General features: G+C 38.9%; 1 protein-coding gene across 1 annotated transcript in view; it reads left to right on the top strand.

The window, feature by feature from the left end:
- Window positions 1-23076, top strand: part of PITPNM3 (PITPNM family member 3) — a 1020867-nt gene extending 997791 nt beyond the window's left edge. Inside the window, exons 13-19 of the mRNA XM_073616741.1 lie at window positions 9935-10051; window positions 11706-11822; window positions 13139-13287; window positions 13453-13602; window positions 13779-13962; window positions 14760-14888; window positions 22465-23076. Of these exons, the coding sequence (XP_073472842.1) occupies window positions 9935-10051; window positions 11706-11822; window positions 13139-13287; window positions 13453-13602; window positions 13779-13962; window positions 14760-14888; window positions 22465-22773 (1155 nt within the window). The 3' untranslated portion in view covers window positions 22774-23076. The remainder of the gene's footprint in view (window positions 1-9934; window positions 10052-11705; window positions 11823-13138; window positions 13288-13452; window positions 13603-13778; window positions 13963-14759; window positions 14889-22464) is intronic.
- The last annotated feature ends 2963 nt before the right edge of the window (window positions 23077-26039 follow it).

Here is a 26039-nt window from a genome sequence, read left to right as displayed (position 1 = left end):
ACCCCCTTCCTAACCAGACCAATTTTCAGCTTTCGGTGCTCTCACACTTTGAATGACAATTACTCAGTCATGCAACACTGTACCCATATGAAATTTTGTCCTTTTTTTCACACAAATAGAGCTTTCTTTTGGTGGTATTTAATCACCGCTGGATTTTTTATTTTTTGTGCTATAAATCAAAAAAGACTGAAAATTCGATAAAAAAAAAAAAAATTCTTTGTTTCTGTTAAAATTTGTTGCAGAGTATTGGCAAGTATTGGCGAGTATTGGCAGAGTTTTGCAGAGTATTGGCAGAGTATTGCAGTGTTGCAGAGTATTACACAGTATTGGCGAGTATTGGCAGAGTATTGGCAAGTATTGGCAGAGTTTTACAGTGTTGCAGAGTATTGCACAGTGTTGCAGAGTATTGGCAGAGTATTGCACAGTATTGCAGAGTATTAGCGAGTATTGGCTGAGTATTGGCAGAGTTTTGCAGTGTTGCAGAGTATTGCACAGTGTTGTAGAGTATTGGCAGAGTATTGCACAGTGTTTCAGAGTATTGGCAGAGTATTGCACAGTGTTGCAGAGTATTGGCAGAGTATTGCAGTGTTGCAGAGTATTGGCAGAGTGTTGCAGAGTATTGCACAGTGTTGCAGAGTATTGGCAGAGTATTGCAGTGTTGCAGAGTATTGCACAGTGTTGCAGAATATTGGCAGAGTATTGCACAGTGTTGCAGAGTATTGCACAGTGTTGCAGAGTATTGACAGAGTATTACACAGTGTTGCAGAGTATTGGCAGAGTATTGCACAGTGTTGCAGAGTATTGCACAGTGTTGCAGAGTATTGGCTGAGTATTGCACAGTGTTGCAGAGTATTGCACAGTGTTGCAGAGTATTGGAAGAGTATTGCACAGTGTTGCAGAGTATTGCACAGTGTTGCAGAGTATTGCACAGTGTTGCAGAGTATTGGCTGAGTATTGCACAGTGTTGCAGAGTATTGCACAGTGTTGCAGAGTATTGGAAGAGTATTGCACAGTGTTGCAGAGTATTGGCAGAGTATTGCACAGTGTTGCAGAGTATTGCACAGTGTTGCAGAGTATTGACAGAGTATTACACAGTGTTGCAGAGTATTGCACAGTGTTGCAGAGTATTGCAGATTATTGGCACAGAGCAGGGCACTAAACTTCCAGTCCACAGCGCTGCTGCAATCTCTCCCCCTCTCCCCCTCTCCCCTCGCACTGTACTGATCGGTACAGAGAGGGGAGGGAGGAACCTGCGTCATGACATGACGCCGGTTTGTTTACAAGTGATCGTTCCGTCATTTGACAGAACGATCACGTGGTAAACGGCTGCTATCAGCGGCTATTTACCATGATCCGGACCCGGCGGTCACGGATGCTCCCAGGTGCGCACCCCAGGGGGCGCGCGGGAGCAACATTCTGGAAGGATGTCCCACGGATGTCCACCCAGAATAAGCCGACCTCGCTGTAGCCATCTTTCAGATATGGCCCAGTCGGCAAGTGGTTAACATGTTATTATTGAAAAAGTTTTTTTTAAGTAATTTCTGAACAAATCTTAAGTGATGCAAATGGTAATCAAATATAAACTAATAAAGAATAAATTACAGTAATCTATTTTAGTTGAATTGAACTGTAAACTGCATCTATGGCTTAGCTGAAAACGACAATCATCTTCCTAGTTGTTGAGTTCTGGTTTTAATTTTTTCTGTGATAAGGGAGGGCTGGAGAGGATAGATCAATATTGTGCACAGTGACTAGTTTGATGCTCAGAATTTGAACTTCGGGCAAAAAGCAGGATACACATCTAAACACATAAATGCAAAGTGTTTCAACTTCCAAAGGATTTGTATTTCTTTTCAACCTATGATCCAGACATTTCTGCCATACGACACCGCAAGGTCTTGTGCACCCTGCAACCTCTCTGCAGAATACACTGCTGATGAGAAATTCTCCAGCCTGTGAAGAGACAATGAAAAAGTCAGCAGACTAATGAGGTCATAGCTCTGCTCGCCGATTCTGTCTGGAAGCTCTCACTGTTATATAGACAGCATTGTGCAATTTAGTAGAGTTGGATTGACTTGCAGTATCCCCATCCTTCTTCCAGTTTTATGTGCTGCTGCGAGACACATTACATTACTTTTTCTAGTACATAACATGATTTAATATTTAATTCATACCTGGATTATATTGTGGCTATTTATATGTGTATGTCGCTCAGCTTCAAGTACATAGACGCACACAAAAGGGGGATGTTGCATGAGAAGGGTTTCAATTCCTCATACACGCACAACTACAGTCTCTGACAGCCAGTTGGACATCGGATAGAGCCCATGCCACCCCATTACAATTAGTGGACCTCACAGGAATCGCAAAGCAAAGAGGTGAGAGTAACCTACATTTCATTGTTGTACAGTAGAGGACAAAGTATTCTTTAACCTTAGTGATATGCTGTCACCTGCAGCTGATTGGACATTGGCAAACAGAAACCTGTAGAGACATTCCCCATATAACCCCCCACACTTTCAGCAGGCCTCAGCTTTTTGCTAATGTCCCTAGGTAAACAACACGTTCTCTTGCAATATGGAAAAGTTCCCCCAAGGGATTTTTTAGCAGCAAAAAGGGGTTCAATTCTTTTTAAAAAGAATTTTACAAATAGTTACCTCTTTTTTTAACACTTTAACCCCTTTTTGCTGCAAAAAAAAAAAAAAAAAACATTGGGGGAACTCTTCCATATTCCATAATGTTGCTTAGGGCACTGTATCCTGAGTGAATGTTTACCTTGGCACTTGGTCCAGGGCAGTGATCTGCCTGTGATCAAGACCTGTCTCTCATGACCCCTTTGGGGTTATGCCCATCGAGAAGAACAAAGTCAGGATGGAGCTGCAGTGAGTCTGGTTACAGTCCTTCCCTGGGCCCAGTGTGCTGTGCTTTTATCCCCTGGGGTCTAAGGAAGTGCTGGCTGCAACACTTTGTGTCACAACCATAGGCAGGTGCATTGGCTCAGGCACATGTTTTGTCTATTGATGCCATTTTTACTGTTGAGTTCATTATGCTTATTAAGGGCTGTATGCGAGACTGAGCTTTCTGCAAATGTGCAGGCCATTTGTACTGCTCTTGTACAGAGGACTGACTCTGTGTGCTCCTATCAGTACAACATAGTTATCTGAGGATGCTGCATAGGCTCCAGTGGTCCTAAATAGCTCATATAGATGGTGTCCCATCTGTGGACACTGGCGCACTACACATGGCAGATGTACAGATGGGTCTGGGGTCTCACTCTGTAACTTTTCATGCTGCAGTCTGTGGTGCCTTAGTCATGAAAGGCCATTGATCATTTCTGCAATACAGGACCCTGCATGTTACTTTGTGGGTAATGCCTCTATATGTACTGTTGTACAGTGTCCTATGGGAACTTAGTCACTGACTGTGTCACTGGCTGCGAGTATGTTTTCTTGATAGTGTCCCACTCTGTACTGTTATGCAGCGGCCTATGGTGGCTTGTTCACACATGCCATTACCCCCTCCTGCTGTGCAGTGGGTTGTGAGTGGTCTTTGTTGATAATGTCTCACTATGCACTATGTCACTATTATAGTGCAGCCTCTGATTCTTTGTCACACATTTACCTTCTTGCTCTGCAGTGGTTTGTAAGTACCCCTTGTTAGTTATGTCTCACTGCCAATGTTGTATAAAGGACTTCTCATGGATTCTGTTGGACTATGCCATGGTGGTGGCTTACATAAACCATCCGGGAAAAATTGGATGAATTGCTAATTATAAAGACGTTGATTTGCCTCTGACCTGGGAAGGAATTCCCTGACCACTCTGTGAAAATTTGGTAATCGTACTTCCTCAGTGGTCCAAATCTCTCTTGTGGTTGGGGGACACCTTATGGGACCCTTCTAGTTTCCAGGTTTGGCCAGAAACTGCGCTGAATTGTCTCCAGGCTCAGGGATATCCTAGCCTTCACAGTAGATATTCTGCTGACTCCCTAGGTTCAGCTCTCTCTAACATACACTCTCTGAGCTTTTTATCAAGTCTGTCTTTACTCTTGGATGGTTTATTCACTGGTGTGACATCAGGATTACTCATTTTGTATGCCATGGGATGGATCCCAGCCTCTCAAGTTGGTCTGGATCAGCGTGGGGCCTTGAGGACTATCAAGGGTCTATTCTTAGCCTTGGCATATCCCTTTGGAAGCCACATGACCCTCACTCCTTGTTGTGAGCCTTGGTACAGGCCATTGATGGAATTTTTTTCCCTGTGATTCTGTGGGGCCTAGTTTTTGGTCTGGTTTTGGGACTGTCCTTAGAATTGGATAAAGTTTTTCTCTGCCTGGTCTTGGTGGAATTGCCTTTTTGCCTCCACTGCTCTTGCACATTGAGTTCCAAGTTGGCAGTATTCACCGGTAAGGTGCCTTTTTTGTCTTCATTAAAGACAAGATTGTTTGAGGCATTGGCTTCTTTTCTCCCTGCATCCTATCTAGGATATTGTTCTTAATTTTCCCTATACCACTCCTGTATTTCCTCTGGAAGTTTTCCTTCCTCCGTTTGGCTGAGGTACGCGCTGTTCAAGTTTTATCTCTCAGCTTCTATTCTTCAGGTTGTCTAACTTTCTTAGACCAATTACAGGTAGAGGGTGCTTTAAACCCTTCCTTGACCTGCTGACACATGAGCTTGGTAGCGTTTTGGTTGCTCACCCCTCAGTTGGACTGCTTTGGATAGCTCAAGGTTTTTTGATTTACCAGTAAAATCAATGTCTTGGAGTACAGAACAAGACACTAGTCCCTCCCTTGTTTTTGTTTTTTTTTTATCTCCCTATTTAATGCTATAAATATTAGGCTAGTTGGAAGTGGGAGAGGTTATTAAGGGATGTCACTGCAATTTTCTATTTGCCAGTGTCTAATCACTGGAAAAGGGCAGCATAAACCAAGGTAAAAAATACTGTGTTCTTTACTGTACTTCAGGAAATGGGTTCCACTGGTAAGTTAAAATCTTGTTTTAATGGTCTTATATTCATTAAAAATGTACATTTATTTTTAAATACAACAAGTAGAAGGAAGAGAGAGTAGATTTATGACCTCATCAGACTACTGCTGCTCCTTAAATGGCCATTCACTGGCTTGGAATGAGCTGTATTGCTTAACCGCTTGCCGACCAGCCGCTGTCATTATACTGCGGCCGGTCGGCGCATTCCTGCGAACCGTCGTAGCTGTACCTCGGCCCTTTAAGCGGAGATAGCAGGCACGCTGCACTGCGGGGGTGCCGATGTGTGTGGCCGGCAGTCGCGTGGACCGTCCACCACACGCGATCGCGGGCACAAGAGCCAGAACAGGGACATGCATGTGTGTAAATCTCTGTTCTGTGAGGAGAGGAGAGACAGATCGTGTGTTCCTACTAGCTAGGAACAACGATCTGTCATCTCCTCTAGTCAGTCCCATCCCCCTACGGTTAGAACACACATAAGGGAACACAGTCACCTCTAGTGTTAACCCCTTCCCTGCCAGTGACATTTACACAGTAATCAGTGCATTTTTATAGCACTGATCGCTGTTTAAAATGTCAATGGTCCCAAAAATGTGTCAAAAGTGTCCGATCTGTCCGCCGCAATGTCGCAGTCCCGATATAAATCACTGATCACCGCCATTACTGGTAAAAAAAAAGAATTTTTTTATTACCAAAAATATGTAGAAGAATACATATCTACCTAAACAGGAAAAAAAATTGCTTTTTTTAAAAAAAAATTGGGGATATTTATTATAGAAAAAAGTACAAAATATTGTTTTTTTTTTTCAAAATTGGCGCTCTTTTTTTGTTTATAATGCAAAAAATAAAAAACGCAGAGGTGATCAAATACCACCAAAAGAAAGTTCTATTTGTGGGAAAAAAAGGATGTCAATTTTGTTTGGGTACAGCGTCACACGACTGCGCAATTGTCAGTTATAGCGACGCAGTGCCGTATCGCAAAAAATGGCCTCTCCATTCAGCAGCCAAATCTTCCAGGGCTGAAGTGGTTAACCGCAGTATGAAAAAAAGTCAGGTCATTAGCCTACTTTTGGTATCTTGTAGTGCAAATCTCCAGGACTGAATAGGCAAAATCCTTTAGCGGATAAAACAGCTCCCAAATATCTCTTTCAGCTGGGTATTTTGCTGATTGGCTGGAGTAAAGATTTATTGGTATTGAAAAAAATGATTCAATATCCAATATTCAAAAAGTCTAAATAAAATCAGGGACTGCATGGCATTGAAAAAGGCATGGCAGATTTATAACTGGAGGCTGTAATTTGTATATTGAGCACCATGAATTAAGGGGCTCCAAAAATAGGATAATAAATATTTGCAGGTTTCTTGTTTTTTTTTCACTTAATTCCAGTACAGGCTTGCTTTAAAGCCCAACTGAATTCACAGTTTAAATCGGTTAAATACCTTCCAGGTGCATCAAAGTCAAAAGGTACTCAGTGTCTTACAGTTTGATTTCTTTCTAAAGCAGCTATAGAAGTAGAAAGGCCTGGTCATGCCAGGAGTCAAGGCACCCTTCAAAAAGTAACACTTTAAACCACTTCCATACTGGACCTATTCTGGCACTGGAATAAAATGGCGGTTGTTGCAACTTTATATGTCACACGGTATTTGCCCGGCAGTTTTTCAGACACTTTTTTTTGTTAAAAAAAAACAGTTTCATGAATTAAAAAAAATAACAGTGACGTTAGCCCAATTTCTTTGTATAATGTGAAAGATGATGTTACGCCGAGTAAATAGATACCCAACATGTCACGCTTTAAAATTTCGCACACTTGTGGAATGGCGCCAAACTTTAGTACTTAAAAATCTCCATAGGCGAAGCTTACATTTTTTTTTTTTTTAACAGGTTACCAGTTTAGAGTTACAGAGGAGATCTAGTGCTAGAATTGTTTCTCTTACTCTAACGCACATGGCGATACCTCACATGTGTGGTTTGAATGGCGTTTACATATGCGGGTGTCATCTAGAGCAGTGATCGCTGTCATGTGTGTTGAAGCCTATCCCCCTACAGTTAGAATCACTCCCGAGAACACACTTAACCCCTTCATTGCCCACTAATGGTTAGCCCCTTCACCGCCAGTGTCATTTACACAGTAATCAGTGCATTTTTATAGCACTGATCACTGTATAAATGTCAGTGGTTCCAAAATAGTGTCAAAAGTGTCCGATGTGTCCACCATAATGTCGCAGTCACGATAAAAATCGCAGATCACCGCCATTACTAATAAAAAAAAATAATAATAATAAAATTGTCATAAAAATATCCCCTAATTTGTAGACGCTATAAATTTTGCGCAAACCAATCAATATACGCCTATTGCGATTTTTTTTTTTTTTTTTTTTTACCAAAAATATGTAGAAGAATACATATCGGCCTAAACTGAGGAAAAAAAATGTTTTTTATATATTTTTGGGGGATTATTATTATAGCAAAAAAGTAAAAAATATTGCTTTTTTTTCAAAATTGTCGCTTTTTTTTTGTTTATAGTGCAAAAAATAAAAACCGCAGAGGTGATCAAATACAACCAAAAGAAAGCTCTATTTGTGGGAAAAAAAGGACGTCAATTTTGTTTGGGTACAATGTCGCATGACCACGCAATTGTCAGTTAAAGGGACACAGTGCCGAATCACAAAAAGTGCTCTGGTCAGGAAGGGGGTAATTCCTTCTGGGGCTGAAGTGGTTAATGTAGACCAATGGTCATTTTTCACAGTTTACTTACTAAATGACTCTGCTACTATATTTTTGAAATCCTTTGTACACATCCAGCAGAGTACAAGTGCTACACTTCACTATATTTATAATGTTCATCTGTTGTTTTGTAGCAAGAGAGGTAACAATAAGCCGCCCTTGGTTCTCTCTCACTCCACTGCGCCAAAGACCAGTGACAAAACTAAATGAATACAAGATGTGTACATACACAGTGCACCCTGTTTCCCCGAAAATAAGACCTAGCGTGATTGTTGGTGATGGCTGCAATATAAGCCCTACCCCCCAAATAAGCCCTAGTTAAAGTCCTTTTAGGTCTTATTTTCAGGGTAGGGCTTATTTTCGGGGAAACAGGTTAGGGCTTATTTGGGGGGGTAGGGCTTATATTGCAGCCATCACCGACAATCACGCTAGGTCTTATTTTCGGGGAAACAGGGTACAGTGAAAAGCAGCCACTTAAATAAATGTGTAAATTGTTCTGAATCCCAAAACTATACCTCTCACATGTGTACAGATAGAGATAGTGACGCTAATATATATTTGTAAAGATATGAGTCAAAACAGCATGATACCAGTGACACTCTGATTCTATACAAAAAAAAAAACAGTAATAAAGATAGAAATATAACACCCCGTGAAAAGTGTCAGTATAAAAATAAAAACATTACAAAAATCATAAACTGTAAAAAGTCCATGGAAAAAGTTCACATGAAAAAAATCCAGCACAACAGTATTTTTTCAATCTTCCTATGTGATAGATCTTCTACTCTTCCACCACACCACTGTGATAGTGACACCAATCCCTCTGAAGAGCGCACTCACCAGAATGTATAGCCTCCCACTCTCGTGTTTGACAAAACAGCAATTGAACCACACCTGGGTTGCATGTGATGAACCGTGACTGCAATCAAGCCAGCTCCATATGTGAAAGACAAATGAATAAAGTGCTCTACATAGCGTGATACTGTTTAACAAATTTATTAAAATCACTCCAAGCACACTTCAATGGTTGCACTCACTTTTAAACTGAAACAAATAAGCCTTTGAACAAATCCACAGCAAACAACAGGATCAGTGATCCAATGGTGCACCACGGTCACAGCGGACCTGAAGTGTAAACTGGTGTGTCTCTCACCCAACCTTCTAAGGCCCAGCAGTCCGATCGGCGTAGTCCTCTCCAGACAGCAGTGTCTAATGTCAGTGCGATGGAATACCGTGTAACCATGCCCCAGACATGTTTCGTTGAAAAGACTTCCTCAAATGGGATTGGCTATCCGATCGGACTGCTGGGTCTTAGAAGGTTGGGTGAGAGACACAGAGTTTACACTTCAGGTCCGCTGTGACCATGGTGCACCGTTGGATCATCGATCCTGTTGTTTGCTGTGGATTTGTTCAAAGGCTAATTTGTTTCAGTTTAAAAGTGAGTGCAACCATTGAAGTGTGCTTGGAGTGATTTTAATAAATTTGTTAAACGGTATCACGCTATGTGGAGCACTTTATTAATTTGTCTTTCACATATGGAGCCGGCTTGATTGCAGTCACGATTCATCACATGCAACCCAGGTGTGGTTCAATGTATAGCCTCCCACAAGAAAGTGGGAGGCTATACATTCTGGTGAGTGCACTCTTCAGAGGGAGTGGTGTCACTATCACAGTGGTGTGGTGGAAGAGTAGAAGATCTATCACATAGGAAGATTGAAAAACTACTGTTGTGCTGGATTTTTTTCATGTGAACTTTTTCCATGGACTTTTCACAGTTTATGATTTTTGTAATGTTTTTATTTTTATACTGACACTTTTCATGGGGTGTTATATTTCTATCTTTATTACTGTTTTTTGTATAGAATCAGAGTGTCACTGGTATCATGCTGTTTTGACTCATATCTTTACAAATATATGTTAGCGCCACTATCTCTATCTGTACACATGTGAGAGGAATAGTTTTGGGATTCAGAACAATATTCATCTGTTACATGAAATGTTCAGCTGCTGGTGCATCAGATCAAAGAATAAACATTTCTATTTTACTGTCTGTAATTTATGCACTGTAATGATCATAACTACTTGTTAGACACCACATTCCGGATTACTCTTGTATATCTGCCTAAAGAGTTTAATTATTGATCATCTTTCAGCTGGGATTCATTTGGCTGCAGCACAGGCATGTTATGACATCAATACTCCCTTTAATCAGTCTTCACTGTCTTTCAGCTCATGAGGTATGAGAGTGTGCAGATACAGCAGAAGGAGGGCATTGACACAATGAATATGAGTCCTTCCAGTCGGCAAGAGAAATGGCTTCGAAAGAGGAATCACGTCAAACTGCGTGTATGTTGCCCACACTCACATCTCTAAGTGAATTTTGTTTTTCTGCTTTTTCTTAAACATTGATAATTATGTTCAGGCAACAACTAAAATTCTGCTGTTCCAGAACTGGTAAATTGTGTCATACTTACCATACATTTCCTTTCCTATTGCCAATACATTCCAGCATACATGTGGTAATGGCTCCACTCGTCTACCTACGCACAGGACCAATGATAATTATAAGGGCCTACCCCATTCTTGTAGCTAGAATCTAGTGAAGCAGGATCAAGTATTCTGACATGTAGTGGCATCAGCAAAGAACTACAAAGGTATAAAAAGTATTATTTCAGTCTTCTGGGGCCAACATGTCAACATATATGTAATAGGTAATTAGACACATGAGAGGGATGATGTTCAAAAAAAGGTTTAATTAGTGCCCAAACTAAGAAACATGGAAATAGTTCTGCTCAGAAAAATTGCAGAAAACCAAACATTATAATGGTCCATGAACTTATGACATTTTACTTATTTCCTCTGGGGTAACACCAGTAAAAGCTGCTCATAAGGCTGCGATTCCTTGGGTTGAATGTGAATTTAGCACTTCTGGGAGAACTTGCTGTTAGCCCTGTATGCCCTATATATTAAAGCGATAGTCAACTCACTTTTTTTACTTGTACCTACAGGAAAGCCTATAATAAGTCTTACCTGTAGGTACAGTGAATATCTCCTAATATTGCACTGTGGTGGACTACATAATTTTGTGTAACCCTCTTTGTTTCACAGTACGCACAAAAAGGTTTCCTAAATGTCATGGCAGCTATGCCTCCAGTGCAGTTATTCCAGACATCACATTTAATAAATATAATGGCAGCTATGGCAAACAGGGGCACAAAATAAGGGGTGCTTAGGAGCACACCACTGTTGTGCACAAATATGTAGTGACTTGACACACACAAAGGACAGTTTTGCCTGTTCTAACAACAAATGTCAAACCAAAGCTACCTTATGAGAGGGCAGCCAGCATTTTCTCATTAGGTTTACTCACTTTAGCTATGCCTATAGTGCGGAGGATCCACCCACAATCAGCAAATGCGCAAAAGAGATTCTTTGCCATGCAGACTTGGAGTGGAGCACTTTGTGCTTCCTCTTGGATATTGGCCGTAGATTCCCACATTATTTGTCCTCTTTTATCAGGGAGGGTTGAAATCCCTCTTGAAGCCCCTTCTCACTGCCACCACCCCAACACTCTTCCTCCTCCTAACCACCAGCACAATTTTCCTTTTCCATTTGCTGTTGTCTGCCCTTCCCCTTGTGTTGTGTAAAAGGTGGGCAGCTTATGGTCATAGGGTTTCCTCCTGCAGCAATGCCTCCAATGTGGAGGATCTAGTAACCATCAAGAAATTTGGCAAAGAGTTCAGTTTTGGGGAGCATTGTGGGCTACCTCTTGGAAGAGGACATCCCCCATATATTGGAGAGAGATGAAACATCCCCCTTGAAGCTGCCTCAGATGCTTGAAGATCACTTAAGGTTTTCTTAAAAATGGTCCACATCTTACCATCTCTGACAGAAGTATATAAATGTATGAGTACAATTGTAGATGGATAGATGAGTGCCTACATGATGATGCTGTTTATGGGTTTTATAGTTATGAGAACAACTCTTTTTGTTTTTTCAGAATGTCACAGCCAATCATCGAGTCAACGATGTGATTGCGGTGGAGGGTGGTTTGCAGGTCCTGGTTGGTCGATTTATGTATGGCCCTCTGGACATGGTAGCCTTGACAGGAGAAAAGGTACTTGCCACATATATGATCTACTTTTCAGCCACAGCAAGTTATCAAGTAGATCCTGCATCATCAAACTTTAAACAATACTACTGCTATACCTGTCTTTTCTATGTACCAGTAACATCAGTGTGCCATGACTGCTTAACAAATCTTCCAAAGTTCAATATTCTGTGCTTCGCTTCAGTAAATAGAAGGGGTGCATCTACCATTTACATTCCCATAGCTCAATGGTGCCAATTATTATGTCTAAAGGCCCATTAATGAATGTTGGCAAATTTAGTTAAGATATGTAACAAAGGGACTTTTTGAAGTGTTTGCACACACTTTTTTAATTACACAAAGATTTTCAAGTCTGATTGTCACAGGTTATTGCACTTTGCATAGTATTGGAATTTTAGGCACTGCTTTAGTGAATAAGCTTGCTATATTATTTTTTCAACTGCTTCCCACCATGCACACAGATTCAATTTTTCTCCAGTGGGGCAGGTCAAACAGGGAAGTTTGGAGATTTACAACATCCTCTTGCAGATCCCCTTACATACATACAGTATCTAATACATTTACATCTTTACATATAAGGTATAACTGTTCATTCTGATATGGGTGACTGGATCAAAAGATTGGCTAAACATCATTGCAAATCATTTGGCAGATACCACAACTAGCATGTATGAATTTTTAGCTGTGTATTTAGTTGTTTGTTTGGAGCTCAGTCTGACATAGATGAACTTAAAGCTGAGTTCCACCCAAAAATGGAACTTCCGCTTTTCCGGTTCCTCCCCCCCTCCAGTGTCACATTTGGCACCTTTCAGGGGTGAAGGGGGAGCAGATACCTGTCTAATACAGGTATTTTGCTCCCACTTCTGGGCATAGATACCCGAGCCACCCGCGGGTATCTATGCCACTTCCGGTCCCCCGGGTCCCAGAAAACAGCAGGGACCAGTGGGATAGCGCAGAGTGAGTCGCACATGCGCAGTAGGGAAACAGGAAGTGAAGCCACAAGGCTTCACTTCCTGATTCCCTTATAGAGGATGGCGGTGGCAGCACCCGACAGCCAAGGGATAGATCGGCTTTGGGCGCCGACATCACGGGCGCCCTGGACAGGTAAGTGTCCATATTTTAAAAGTCAGCAGCTGCAGTATTTGTAGCTGCTGACTTAAAAAAAAAAAAAATGGCGGAACTCCGCTTTGAGGTGAACATAGCTGGAACAAATCATATTTGCAATATGAAAAACAATCTTTTAGTTGAAGTCAATTATTTTTAGAAAAAAACTTCATAAAATTTAAAAATATTTAAAGAATTACCATTTCTGTCCTGTTTAGGTGGACATGCTCATTATGACTGAGCCATCTAGTGGAAGATGGGTTTACTTTGATACTGAAATATCTAACAGCAGTGGGCGAGTCTCATACAGTGTGCCAGAGGATAAGAGACTGGGTGTAGGAGTGTACCCCATCAAGATGGTTGTAAGGTGAGAGCCTTCACAGACAATACTTATATTATACCATTTGGCAATAACCGATAGCATAGATTTCACTAAACAGCAATAAGGCATCCATGCAATAAAATGTAAATGGTATCTACAGTCAAAACTTCATATTACTGATCATTTATGTGTTTCCTTCTTACTCTCTAGGGGTGATCAGAGCAGTGCACAGAGTTACCTCACAGTGCTACCCCCGGGAATGGAGTGTGTAGTTTTTAGCATTGATGGATCATTTGCAGCCAGTGTTTCCATCATGGGTAGTGATCCAAAAGTAAGAGCCGGAGCAGTGGATGTAGTCAGGTGAAGTATTCTTTAACAATACTGCCATTAAAGTCTCTTAAAATTAGGTTTTGCCACAAAAGCATACATAATGCTAAAAACCTAGATTTTATGCAGAATCCAGAAACCGAGGTGATGCAAGATAAAGAAACAAGACTCTCTTCCCTTTCTCATATGTGTAATATATTTTGTTTCAGGCACTGGCAAGATCTTGGTTATCTAATTATTTACATCACTGGTCGCCCAGATATGCAAAAACAAAGAGTGGTCTCCTGGTTATCACAGCACAACTTTCCCCAAGGGATGATCTTCTTTTCTGATGGACTTGTACATGACCCATTGCGCCAGAAGACAATATTCCTCCGAAATCTCATGCAAGAGGTATATAGAACATAATCGTCTGTGTGCATACACTCAGTGAAGACTTAGTAGACACTGAGGAGAGAAAGGCACAGCAGGATAGGAGATGCCAGGAAGATCCTACCACTGTGATTAGCCCAGGCAGGAAGTAGCATCTGTAACTGCCTACAAGATCAAAAAAATCCAGCTGGCCAATGGGAACAAGTAGAGCCACGTCACCCCCATAAAGCTCTGGCTCTTCTTTCCTGGTGCAATCGACCAATCAGAAAAAAGCATTAGACACTCAGTTGGGGGAATCACCCACAAGCCCAAGCAACACCCCGTAGCCAGTGAACATGTCCCAGTGCTGCCACAAATAGGATATGCGGCTGAAAATAAAAAGAGACAGTGGGGGCAAAGAGACTACAAAAAAGTACAAAGCACAGGATAAAACATAAAAAGGACAAGGCATGGTTATGTGCCATCATGCTCTAAACAGTCATTTATACTGACATAAAGATTAGCCAAGCACACACCAGGAAAGGGACACTCCCAAAGGTCTTCTCTTCATTAAAGCGTATTTTGTGGTGCGGGCAACGGGAGAGCTAATAATTTTCAGTTAGATTTATTATTAGGTGTTTTTAATTTAGCCAAATAGTTGCTTATTTGAACTTTCACTCTTCTTACCTTTACATAAATATCATAAATCTGTATTCTTGGCATCTTTCTATTTAACTTGACTTTTGAACCAAATACTGCTCTGTTACTCCGGCCCTCTAATCAAGACTCTGTTGCTTAAAAGCGCCACAAACTTTTAAACCATATTTTTCTTTTTCCAGTGTCACATCAAAATTAGTGCAGCCTATGGATCAATGAAAGACATTTCTGTATACAATGTGCTTGGACTGTCATCTTCTCAGATCTATATAGTTGGACGTGCAGCTAAGAAGTATCAAAATCAGTGTCAAGTAAGTATGTACTGCATGTAGAAAATTTCTAGTTAAAAAATTAGAAATCCAGAAATCATACCCTCTGCACTCCTCTAATGCACATATTGGTCACTCTCATACCTTCTGCACCTGTCTTTTTCACATACCACCCGCTGTCATATGTTCTGTACATCTCTTCTGCTAATGCTGCCCTTTGTCCTACTCTCCGGAACTTCTCTTCTGCAAATACCACATTTCCCTCAAACCCTCTGCACGCCTCTAATGCACATATAGTATTGCTTGCTAAAACACTTCTTTAACATTTTTCCTTGTCAAAAGAAGTTTATTGAGTATACAATGTTATAAAGATACATAAAGTAAGTTTACAAGGATCTATAAAGTAAGCTCATTGTTTTACAGAAGGGTTTATATAGGTAAATATCATGAAATTTCAAATATTAAACGTTGGGTTCACGTAAACCTAAATTAAAGATATATATCATTTCCTTAGTTACTTTTGTAGGTATTTAAATGATTTATACCTACTATACATATTGTTTACAAGTAGAGTGTATATAGGTCAAATAAATTCTGATAATGAGCTTTAATCGTAAGGTTGAGAAAAGGAAAGAGAAAGAAGAAAAAGGGTTGAAAGGTAGAGGTATGGTCCACAAGGTTGTCCCGCTCGTCAGTTTATTATTCTTTTTAGTTCTCTTTGAAGCCTTAGAATGGGTGTCTCTGTAAGTCATTTAATCTGTTACCATGGCAACAGGACAGAGTCATTGAAGTTTGACAGGAACTGTTGTTTTATCCAAGGATGCCAAAGTTTTTCAAATTTTGGAATTTGATTTTGATCGATGGCTACCATCTTAGCATGGGACATTGTATTATTCATTCTGTGAATTGTTTCTGCTAGTACCAATGTAGGAAATTTCCATGTCTTGGCCACTGTTTGTTTTGCAGCCGTTATTAGTTGGATCATAAGTTTGAATTGAGAGAGTGTTAACCATTCCGGTTTTAGATTAAGTAAAGTTAAATATGGATCTGGTTGTATTATTTTTTTAAATATTTTAGATGCAATCACGAAGACTTCCTTCCAGAAGGTTTGGATTACTGGGCACGTCCACCATATGTGTAAATATGTGCCTATTTCTGGGCATCCTCGAAAACAAAGAGTTGAGGTATTAGGTGAATATTTTGCCACTCTAGCGGGTACAAGGTACCAGCGAGTTAGGACTTTATAATTTGTCTCCAGTGCTAAGATGTTGGGTGAAGATGACTTAGATGTGAGCCATATGTTAGACCAGTCCGTGTCTCCTAAAGTTCGTCCCAGGTCCTCCTCCCACCTCTGAACGTAAGAGGGTTTATTAAGATTTGCTACTCCATATAATTGATTATAAAGTGATGAAATTGTACCTTTAGCAAATGGATCTTTTGTACAGATTGATTCAAAAATGGATAATTGGGATAATGGTGTATCCCCCTTTAGGAATGGTGTATAGAAATTTTTGATTTGGAGATATCTAAATATCTCAGAGTTTGGTAGATCATATTTTTCTCTAAGCGATGGGAATGAAAGGAATGATTTAGATGCTATGAAGTCATTTAGTGTCTGAATGCCTGATGTTGTCCAAGCTTTAAAAGAATTTGGGTAGATCCATGCCAGATAAAAGGCCGGATTTCTGATAAAAGAAAGGAGAGGATTGTGTGGAGATTGTAACTGATATTTGGTTTTTAGTTTATCCCAGAGAGATAAGAAGTGTTTAGTTATGGGATTATGAATTTTAAAGCGGTCTTTAGGATCAAGCCATAATGCACAAATTGTGAGTATAGCCTCATGTAGTCAAGGGTAATAGAAAGTAAACCGTACCATCATCCAAATTCATATGTACAAGGAAAAGAGAGTGGGACATAGGGGACAGTGGCTGATGTTGGCCCCATAATGTTCGCACCCTAAAATAGGCTGGACTATACCGGTACAGATAAACGATGATAGATAATATGTATAAAAGAAATTTATTACAAAAGGAAATACATGGTATATATAATAAAATGCAAAAACAGAGATTCAAGGTTCAACAAAGAATATCTGTAAATTACAAGGTATTGACTGGTCTGGGTCTCGACTAGTTTCGCGATATTATCGCTTCCTCAGGAGGACCAATCTATAAGACAGATAGATTGGTCCTCCTGAGGAAGCGATAATATCGCGAAACTAGTCGAGACCCAGACCAGTCAATACCTTGTAATTTACAGATATTCTTTGTTGAACCTTGAATCTCTGTTTTTGCATTTTATTATATATACCATGTATTTCCTTTTGTAATAAATTTCTTTTATACATATTATCTATCATCGTTTATCTGTACCGGTATAGTCCAGCCTATTTTAGGGTGTGAACATTATGGGGCCAACATCAGCCACTGTCATCAAGCCATAATAAATTTGATATTAATAGAGGGTCATTTTCTGAAGCCTCTATAAATACCCATAATGGGATTTCCTGTTTTGCATGGTATTTGGACAGACTGGCCAAATGTGCTGCTCTGTAGTAGTTAGTAAAATTAGGGTATCCCAGGCCTCCTTTATTTTTGGGAAGATGTAGTGTGTGTATAGGTATACGTGGTTTAGAGGAGCCCCATATAAACGAAGTTGCTCTTTTTTGTACTATTCTCAAAAAATAGGAAGGAATTGGAATAGGGAGGACTCTGAATAGATAAAGCAATTTGGGTAGAATAGTCATTTTGATTGCATTAATCTTCCCTATCCAGGATAAAGGAAATTGCGACCATTGTTTTATTAGATTTGTGATCTGTCTTAATACAGGAGGATAATTGGTTGAGAATAAGTCAGAATGAGATGCTGTTAAATGAATTCCAAGATATGGGATTGATTTTTCTGCCCATGTGAATGGGAGTGCAGCCCTAGCCGGGATCAATTCCATGTTTGTGAGTGAAATATTAAGCACTAGGCATTTCTTAGGATTAATCATAAGGCCGGATAGGGCTGCAAACCCATCAAGAGCTGGTATTAAGTTAGGACCAGAGACCTGTGGTGATGATAGAAAAAGTAATATATCGTCTGCAAATATACATAATTTGTGTGTAATACCTCCTACTTCAATGCCAGTTATAGTTTGGTTTGTTCTGATGTATTGGGCCATGGGTTCGAGTATAAGGGCAAATAATAAGGGAGATAATGGGCAACCCTGTCGGGTACCTCTTTCGATATTAAAGGCTTCAGATTTGTATCCAGCATATTTTATATAGGCTTTGGGTTTATTATATAATGCTTTGATCCATGTTAAAAAGTGGGGTCCAAAACCCCATTTTTGTAATGAATATTGCATATATTGCCAGGATACTGTGTCAAATGCCCTCTTAATATCGAGAGATAGAAAACATAAAGGGATTTTCCGTTTTTTAGCAATATGTGCCAATAACACTGCCCTGCGTATATTATCGCCTGCCTGTCTATTTGGCATGAAGCCTACTTGATCTCTATGTATTAATTTTCCTATAATGCTATTAAGGCGTTTTGCTATTATTTTTGCTAATAATTTAATATCGAGGTTTAACAGAGAGATAGGCCGATAATTCACACAGGAAGTATCATCAGAAAGGGGTTTTGGGATCATACAAACAATTGCCATTAGTGTTTCTTGCCGAAAAGAATGTCCATCTAGAAGTTTGTTAAAAGTTTCAGTGAGAATGGGAGAGAGTATTTCTGAGAATGTTTTATAGTATAAAGCCGAGTAGCCGTCTGGGCCTGGTCTTTTGTTAAGTTTTAGGTCTTTTATGGCGTTAGCAACTTCATCTATAGTTATAGGCTCATCCAAACTGCTTTTTTGATTCTGAGATAACTCAGGTAAGGTTATTTTTGAGAAGAAGGATTCAGCTTCTGTAGGATTAAATTCATTGTTTGTCTTGTATAAAGTTGCGAGATGTGAGTGAAATTTATGGACTATTTTAACTGGATTACAAGTGTAAACATTTTTTGATAATTTCAAACGTATTGGTTTGAAAGATTTTAATGCCCGAGCCAAATATGTACCTGGTTTGTTTGTATTCATGTAGAAATTGTGTTTGGAGCGTTTGAGGGATTTATCAACTGACTCAGTGAGAAATAGATCGTATTCCAATCTAGATTTTTCCAGATGAGATTTTGTACTCTGAGATGGATTATCTTGAAATGATATGTAGGCTGCATTAAAATTGAGTTCTAGTTTTTTTGCTAGATTTTTGTGTTCCCGTTTAAATAGTGCCATTTGTCTTTGTATTGTACCACGCAAGACAGGCTTATGAGCTTCCCACAGTGTTATTGGGGAGATGTCTGTTGTATTATTAATTGATATGTATTCCTTTAAAGCTTGTTCAATGGCCATCTGATGTAGTGGGTGTTTGAGCATTATGTCCGGTAAGTACCACGTTGGGTCATGCGCTTTTGGTATGGCTGAGGCTATAGTAGTGTATACTGCATTATGGTCAGACCACGGAATCGGAATTATATCTGATGCAATAATTTCTGGTATCATTCCTATTGTTAGAAAAATATGATCTATTCTGGTGAAGGTTTGATGAGCGTGCGAGAAATAAGTGAATTTCTTTTTCATTGGGTTACTTTCTCTCCATGAATCTACCAGATTGTATTTGGAAAGAAGTTGAGAAAAAGGTAATCTAGAGGTTATTTTGGATGGTGTAAAAGGTGATTTATCTAGAAATGGGAGGAGGACCTGGTTCGAATCCCCACACATTATCACTGTTCCTATTTTGTGTGTATTAATCACTTGTAATATATGTTTGAGGAATGGTGTAGGTTGTTTGTTAGGAGCGTAGTAGGAAATCACTGTGATTGCTGTATCCATTATATAACCCATGAGTATCAGGTATCTACCTTCTGGGTCTTTAATTTCTGATGATAAGGTGAATGGTGTGGATCGGTGAAATGCAATTAGAGTTCCCCTTTGCTTGGTACAGGCAGAAGCCGTGTAAATTTGTTGATAAAAAGGAGAAATATATTTTGGAGTAGAATCTTTGGTGAAGTGTGTTTCTTGGAGGCATACTATATGAGCCTTCTTGTTATGGAAAGTACGGAAGGCTTTGGTCCTTTTTTGAGGGACATTTATTTCCTGAACATTCAGGGAAAGTATATTCAGTGGTGCCATGGCAATAGATCAAATAGTTTTGACTTACTTTTTGTTATGCAGAGCTGACTGCGCAGATCAACCTGTGTGGACTGAAGAGATGAATAGATAGAAAAGAAACCAGTGAATTCTGGAGTAAAGAGTAAACAAAAAACATATGAGATTAGATGATACATTGTATAAATTATTTTTTGCAAGTAATCACAATTTACCCGTGAAAGAGAATAAATATCTCTCTCAGGGGAATAAGTGCCTTCGTCACACTCCCACATAATATGGTTGGGAGAATGAGGAGGGCTAATGGGGGTACACGGATCTTCCGCTTACAGGAGAGAAGTGCTATGTCAAAAGACATCAAAATGATGTTTCATTAATTGGAGTGCAGAATATAGTTTTTGTTGAAATTATTTATTCCAGGGTGGTTGTATATAGTTAGTCTTGCCCTAGGCTAAATAATTCAGTTAGAAAGGTACTGTTAATAACTTTGGTATTGATGAAGATAGTTTGAATTATTTTGGGATTTTAACCCTTTTAGAGTAAACAATTACATATTTTATTCATATGTAACTGTTTAGATATGTTAACTCATAAAATTGAGGTTGTATTGCTTCAGATTAGAACAAACAAAAACATAATTCTAGGAACTAGTTAGGTAATAATATATTTGTTTTAAGAAAAGAAAGAAAAAGCTTCCATTACTTCTGGATTATTGAACATATTTGTCCTAAAAAATAATAAATCTATTGTTATTACCTGATAATATATAACTGAACAAGAATTTCCTTATTTCACTTATATATTCTAAGGCTATATGAATCAGAAGTAATAAGAAATATAACTGGAATGTAACATCAGAATGCAGTTACATTCAGTTATAAATATAGGTTTTTTATAGAGAACCATCTCTTAGTATAATAAATGAAGAGATATCAGGAATTAGGATGTCAGTCCATTGAATCTTCTTGGTCCATGGATGATGTGGCATAACGGCCTCTTTTGTGAGAATGATGATTCCCATTTTGTTCTGGAATTTTCTGGGTGCTGCCTGAAGGTGAAGATGATGCCATTCTTCTGCGTGTGGGAGTGTTGCTGCTTGTGGGTTCTGTCAGATTTCATTTTAAAAGGGTTTGTTGTAGTTCATCTGCTGATCTGCTTCTGTAAATTGTACCTTGGTAGTTAAATCTGACTGAAAAGGGGAAGCCCCATTGATACATAATGTTGTGGCGTTGCAGTTCCATTAGTTGGGGTTTCATGGATCGTCTTTTAGTAATAGTAAGTTGGGATAGATCAGCAAAAATTTGATAATTGTGTCCTTGAAAATTAAGTTCCTTTTTTTCTCTTGCAGCAATTAGTATTTGTTCTTTCGTTCTGTAATAATGAAATTTTGTGATTATATCACGTGGGGGTCCATCTTTCTTTTTGGCTGTGAGGGCTCTGTGTACTCTGTCCAGTTCTAAACGTTCAATAGGGATATCTGGCTTTAGTTCTTGTAATAGAGCAGTAATAGTAGATTGCAGGTCTGTCACAGTTTCAGGTATTCCCCTTATGCGCAAGTTTGAACGTCTGGCTCTATTTTCGTAATCTTCGAGCTTAGTTTGAAGTATTAAATTCTCTTTTTTTAATTGTTCCAATTCTGTTATATTTTCTTGGGTTGTAATTTCAATTTCATCCATTTTTATTTCTAAGGCTGCGGTGCGGTTTCCCAGCTCTCTTATTTCTTTGGTTAGGCTTTTTGTTATTTGGTCTGAGGTTTGTTTTAAAGCCTTATGAAGCATCTTTTCAAATTGTAATAATATTACTGGGGATACTGAGGAGGCTTGTGGAGAAGTTTGTGAGAGGATTTGTTCTGTATCTGACTCAAATGGAGAGTCTTGCTGTGACATTTTCTGTCTGTGAGAGCGCCCTGATGCTGTATCATGTGAGGTGACTGGAGCTGCTTCAGCTGCAGTGAGTGCCTGTGAGCTCTTTGTGAGGTGATTTTTATTTCTGCCACGGTTTCCTCCCAGTACCATATTTCCTGCCCAAACTTTCACAGTTTGTTCCCTGGGGCAAAAAGGTTCAAATGGATACCTTTTGAGCCTGCAGGCTCCGCTTTGTCCTTCTCTTCTCTCCTCAGCGGTGTGGAGCTCTAACAATGCATGTCTGCTCCGCTAGGCTCCGCCTCCTGCCTTCTCTTTAACATTTTTCATATTATCCCCAGCCTTGCAAATTCTGAAGAGGGCACACTATTGCTAGTAATAATTAAAAAGAATATATTCAAAACAACTTTACATTAAGCTTAAAAGAGGTCCTTAGTTTACAGGCCTTGGAGTTATTAAAATATGACATGTATAGCAAAATCTAATTTTGTTGATTATAACATGAATTATTGCATATATTACTCTTTAGAGAGACAGACGTATATTCAGTGTATATAAATTCTGGAGTTATGTTTCAATAGACCTAATATATATTATCTATGTTCCATGTCAGTTTGTTAGCGAAGGATATGCTGCTCATTTGGCCTCATTGGAATTTAGCCACCACTCCCGACCTAAGAAGAATAATTCCAGAATGATCCTAAGAAAGGGCAGTTTTGGCTTACATACTCAACCTGAATTCCTGAGAAAACGAAACCACCTCCGGAGAACTATGTCTGTTCAGCAGCCGGAACCACCTTCCAGCAACCCCAAACCAGAAAGAGCACAGAGCCAACCAGAGTCTGACAAAGACCATGAGCGTCATTTAAATCCACTTTCATGGGTAAGAAGTGCAGGCTACAAGTTTGAGCCCTCACCTTAGTGAAGACATAGCACAGTGGAAATAGGTGAAGAACAGACAAGTTGTGCAAAGTGGAAACAGCAACATGATGGATCTGTGGTAGCTTCCAATAAGATCCTTCCCTCAACTCGATTACATGACAGTAGACAGAGACTGGGATGTATCATGTATTTGCTGGATAAAGATGTATTGTGGATGTGGCACATTCCTCTGACTTCAATACACCCCCTTACCTATATCACCATGTTTGTCAGTGGCAGCACTGCTATACAGATTACATTGAAGCTCGTGAAAAGAAGAATAAAGAGCACTATTTGAAGTGGAGTTTGTAACGTAATTGGATCATGAATGTTACACTAACAGCTTATTTGTTTTTAGTTTCTGTTTCCATATAGCTTTGGTGTATACTGGCATAAGATAGAACAGATGATTGATCTCACCTTTGAATGAATCCACTGGTTTTAAGATTAAAACAGTTCTCAAGAATTAGAGAATATCTCCTGTAAGTTTGAGACTCTAGCCTTTATTAGTGATGTTGTTGGTGGCTAGTGATTTTATAGATACGTAATTCTTCTAATATCAAAAAGTTATTTCTCTTCAACTATGTAATAATATGCACCTGTTACTGAAAACTGAGCTCAGAGTGAGTATATGGAAGCTTAGCAGAAAAGAAAACTATTCCACCTATCGTGATCTTGGGTGATCTTTGTGTCATTTGGTTGTCAGTACTAGGCTACATTTACCTCCCGCTTGTGAAACTTTGTAGAGTTTCCAGTATCGTCTTGTCTAGGATATATAATCTACCTATGGTACAAATTAAGGTTAACATGAGCTAAGAAAGGGTCTGGTTGCTTTTATATTTACTGCTATAGGCTAACATAAAATCTATGAATAGACATCAAACACATCTAGTAGCTAGATTCCCAACATGCTTTTAGAATGGTTTATTAAATGTAAAAAAAAAAATAGGAATATGGAGGTTTCTAGGAATGCTAAACTACAGAAATGGGTCTAGGTGCTATTTGCTAGGTTGTCCTGCTCTATATTCTCCTACACATGATCATCTCTCAAAATGACCCTATCATATTCACTTTGAGGTTCTGTTAAAATTTCCAACTTCCAGTAAAACCAAATGGTTTTAAATATAACAAAACCAAAGAAATCACTGAATCCAATAAACTACTGCTGACATGAGGATGACCCGAAGTGAGAAAGTCAATCTATTTACATTTCTGTATACTGCAAAATGATGATAAAGTATTAGAAAGATGTCCTACTTTTATTTATGGACATATATCAAGCTGCCAGAAATTGATTATGCACTAAATTTAAGGACCATCTGATACAAACAAAAATTGCTTTAATACTGCCTACATTATAATATAGACAGAATGTTTTTTTGTACTAACTTCTGCTTTTATTGAACTGTATGATTAATAATGAAAATGCTACATACACTAGACAAAATATATATTTACACAAGAATCATTTGTTACGGATCAATTTGAATGAAAAGCAGGAAAACTTAAAACATTCCATTTAGCAGTAATAAAAAAGTGATCTAGTGTCCAGTTTGGCTTTGAATTGTATGATATTAATATTCAATACATCAAGCCAGTTGGATAATTCATGTTAGCTAGCTACACTGTGCATACATATTAGAAAATAGAAAATTAGATATAAAGCCTCATGCTGTCCTAATGTCTAAATTAAGACAGCACTGAGTTAGTAGCAAAGTGCTATGATCATTAAAATAGTGGTAATATCGTGTAGATGGCTGTTTGTTCTGAACAAATCTATATTATGCCCAGTTCTGAAAGCTAGAGATTGGGTACCAGGTTACATTCATTTTCAGAGCTGGTTGTATGTGGATGGCATGCACAGTTACCATACATGAGCATCAATGGACCCCAGCATCTAGAATAGAAATGTGAAGCAACCTACACCATTTACATACGTTGACTTCCACTAGATCAATCAATGCTAATGTGTGATTGGTTTTTACAAGCAACCAAGAGAGGTTCATTTGTTGTTAGTAAACCTCAACATTTAATTTTCAAGAAGCACAAACCACCCTTAGCACTTATAACATTTGACATTTGTGCTTTCAGAGACATAAATATGGAAAACACCTTTTTTTAGGCTCTAGTGACCTTGACTAGACTTCTTGCATACTATTGCACATATGGGCTAATAAAAGACAATTACTTGCTGATCTGTATCTTCATTACACCAGCTTCTCTTTGACACAGTGGCAGACCATAGCCCCACTTTTGCCTTGATAATTGTATCCAGTAACAGAGCATAATGTTTAACTGCACTGAAACATCCCAGCTTTTAGCTTAATTTACTGGGAAAATACTGTAAAGTAACACCATTCATAGAATATACCGTATCTATAAATAAATGTTGGTAAGATTTACAACACCTGGCAAAAAGTACGGAATCACCACTCAATGTTCATTCAATTGTTTAATTGTGTAGAAAAAAATAATCACAGACATGCCTTAAAACTATTTCCTTTAGCATTCCAACCTTCTGGCTTTAAGAAGCATTTAAAAAAAGAAAAAAAAGAAAGAACACTATAGTCAATTGAAACTGTTTTTGCAGAGGAAAAAAATGTGGAATCACTCAATTCCGAGGAAAATATTATAAAATCACCATGTACTTTGCAGTTCTAAAACAAACATCTGCTAATTAGTCTGCAGATAAAAAAGAGTGCTTACACACCTTGGTGAGCTTGTTGCACAAACCTGATTGACATGAATCATGGCTCCAACATGAGAGATGTCAGTTAAAACTAAAAAGAGGATTATAAAAACTTCCTCAAGAAGGTAAATCATGACTGAATGTTACCGAAGATGTTGGTGGTTCCCAGTCAACTGTGTCTAAAATCTGGACCAAGTACAAGTTAAATGGGAAGGTTGTTAAAAGGGAAGCGTACTGGTAGACCAAGGAAAAGATCAAAATGTCAAGATAGAAAACTTAAAGCAATATGTCTTGAAAACAGAAAATGCACAACAAAACAAATGGTCAGAAACTGGAGTCAATGTCTGACCGAACTGTAAGACATTGCCTAAAGGAAATGGGATTTGCATTCAGAAAAGCTAAACAAAAACCATCATTAACACCTAAACAGAAAAAACAAGGCTTCAGTGGGCTAAAGAAAAGCAATCATGGACTGTGGATGACTGAATGAAAGTGATATTCAGTGATGAATCACAAATCTGCATTGGGCAGGGTGATGATGCTGGAACTTTTGTTTGGTGTTGTTCCAGTGAAATGTA

Source organism: Aquarana catesbeiana, linkage group LG02 (assembly GCF_042186555.1).
Source record: "Aquarana catesbeiana isolate 2022-GZ linkage group LG02, ASM4218655v1, whole genome shotgun sequence".
In the NCBI taxonomy this organism is placed as follows: domain Eukaryota; kingdom Metazoa; phylum Chordata; class Amphibia; order Anura; family Ranidae; genus Aquarana; species Aquarana catesbeiana.
This window is presented reverse-complemented; position numbering and strand designations above follow the sequence as displayed.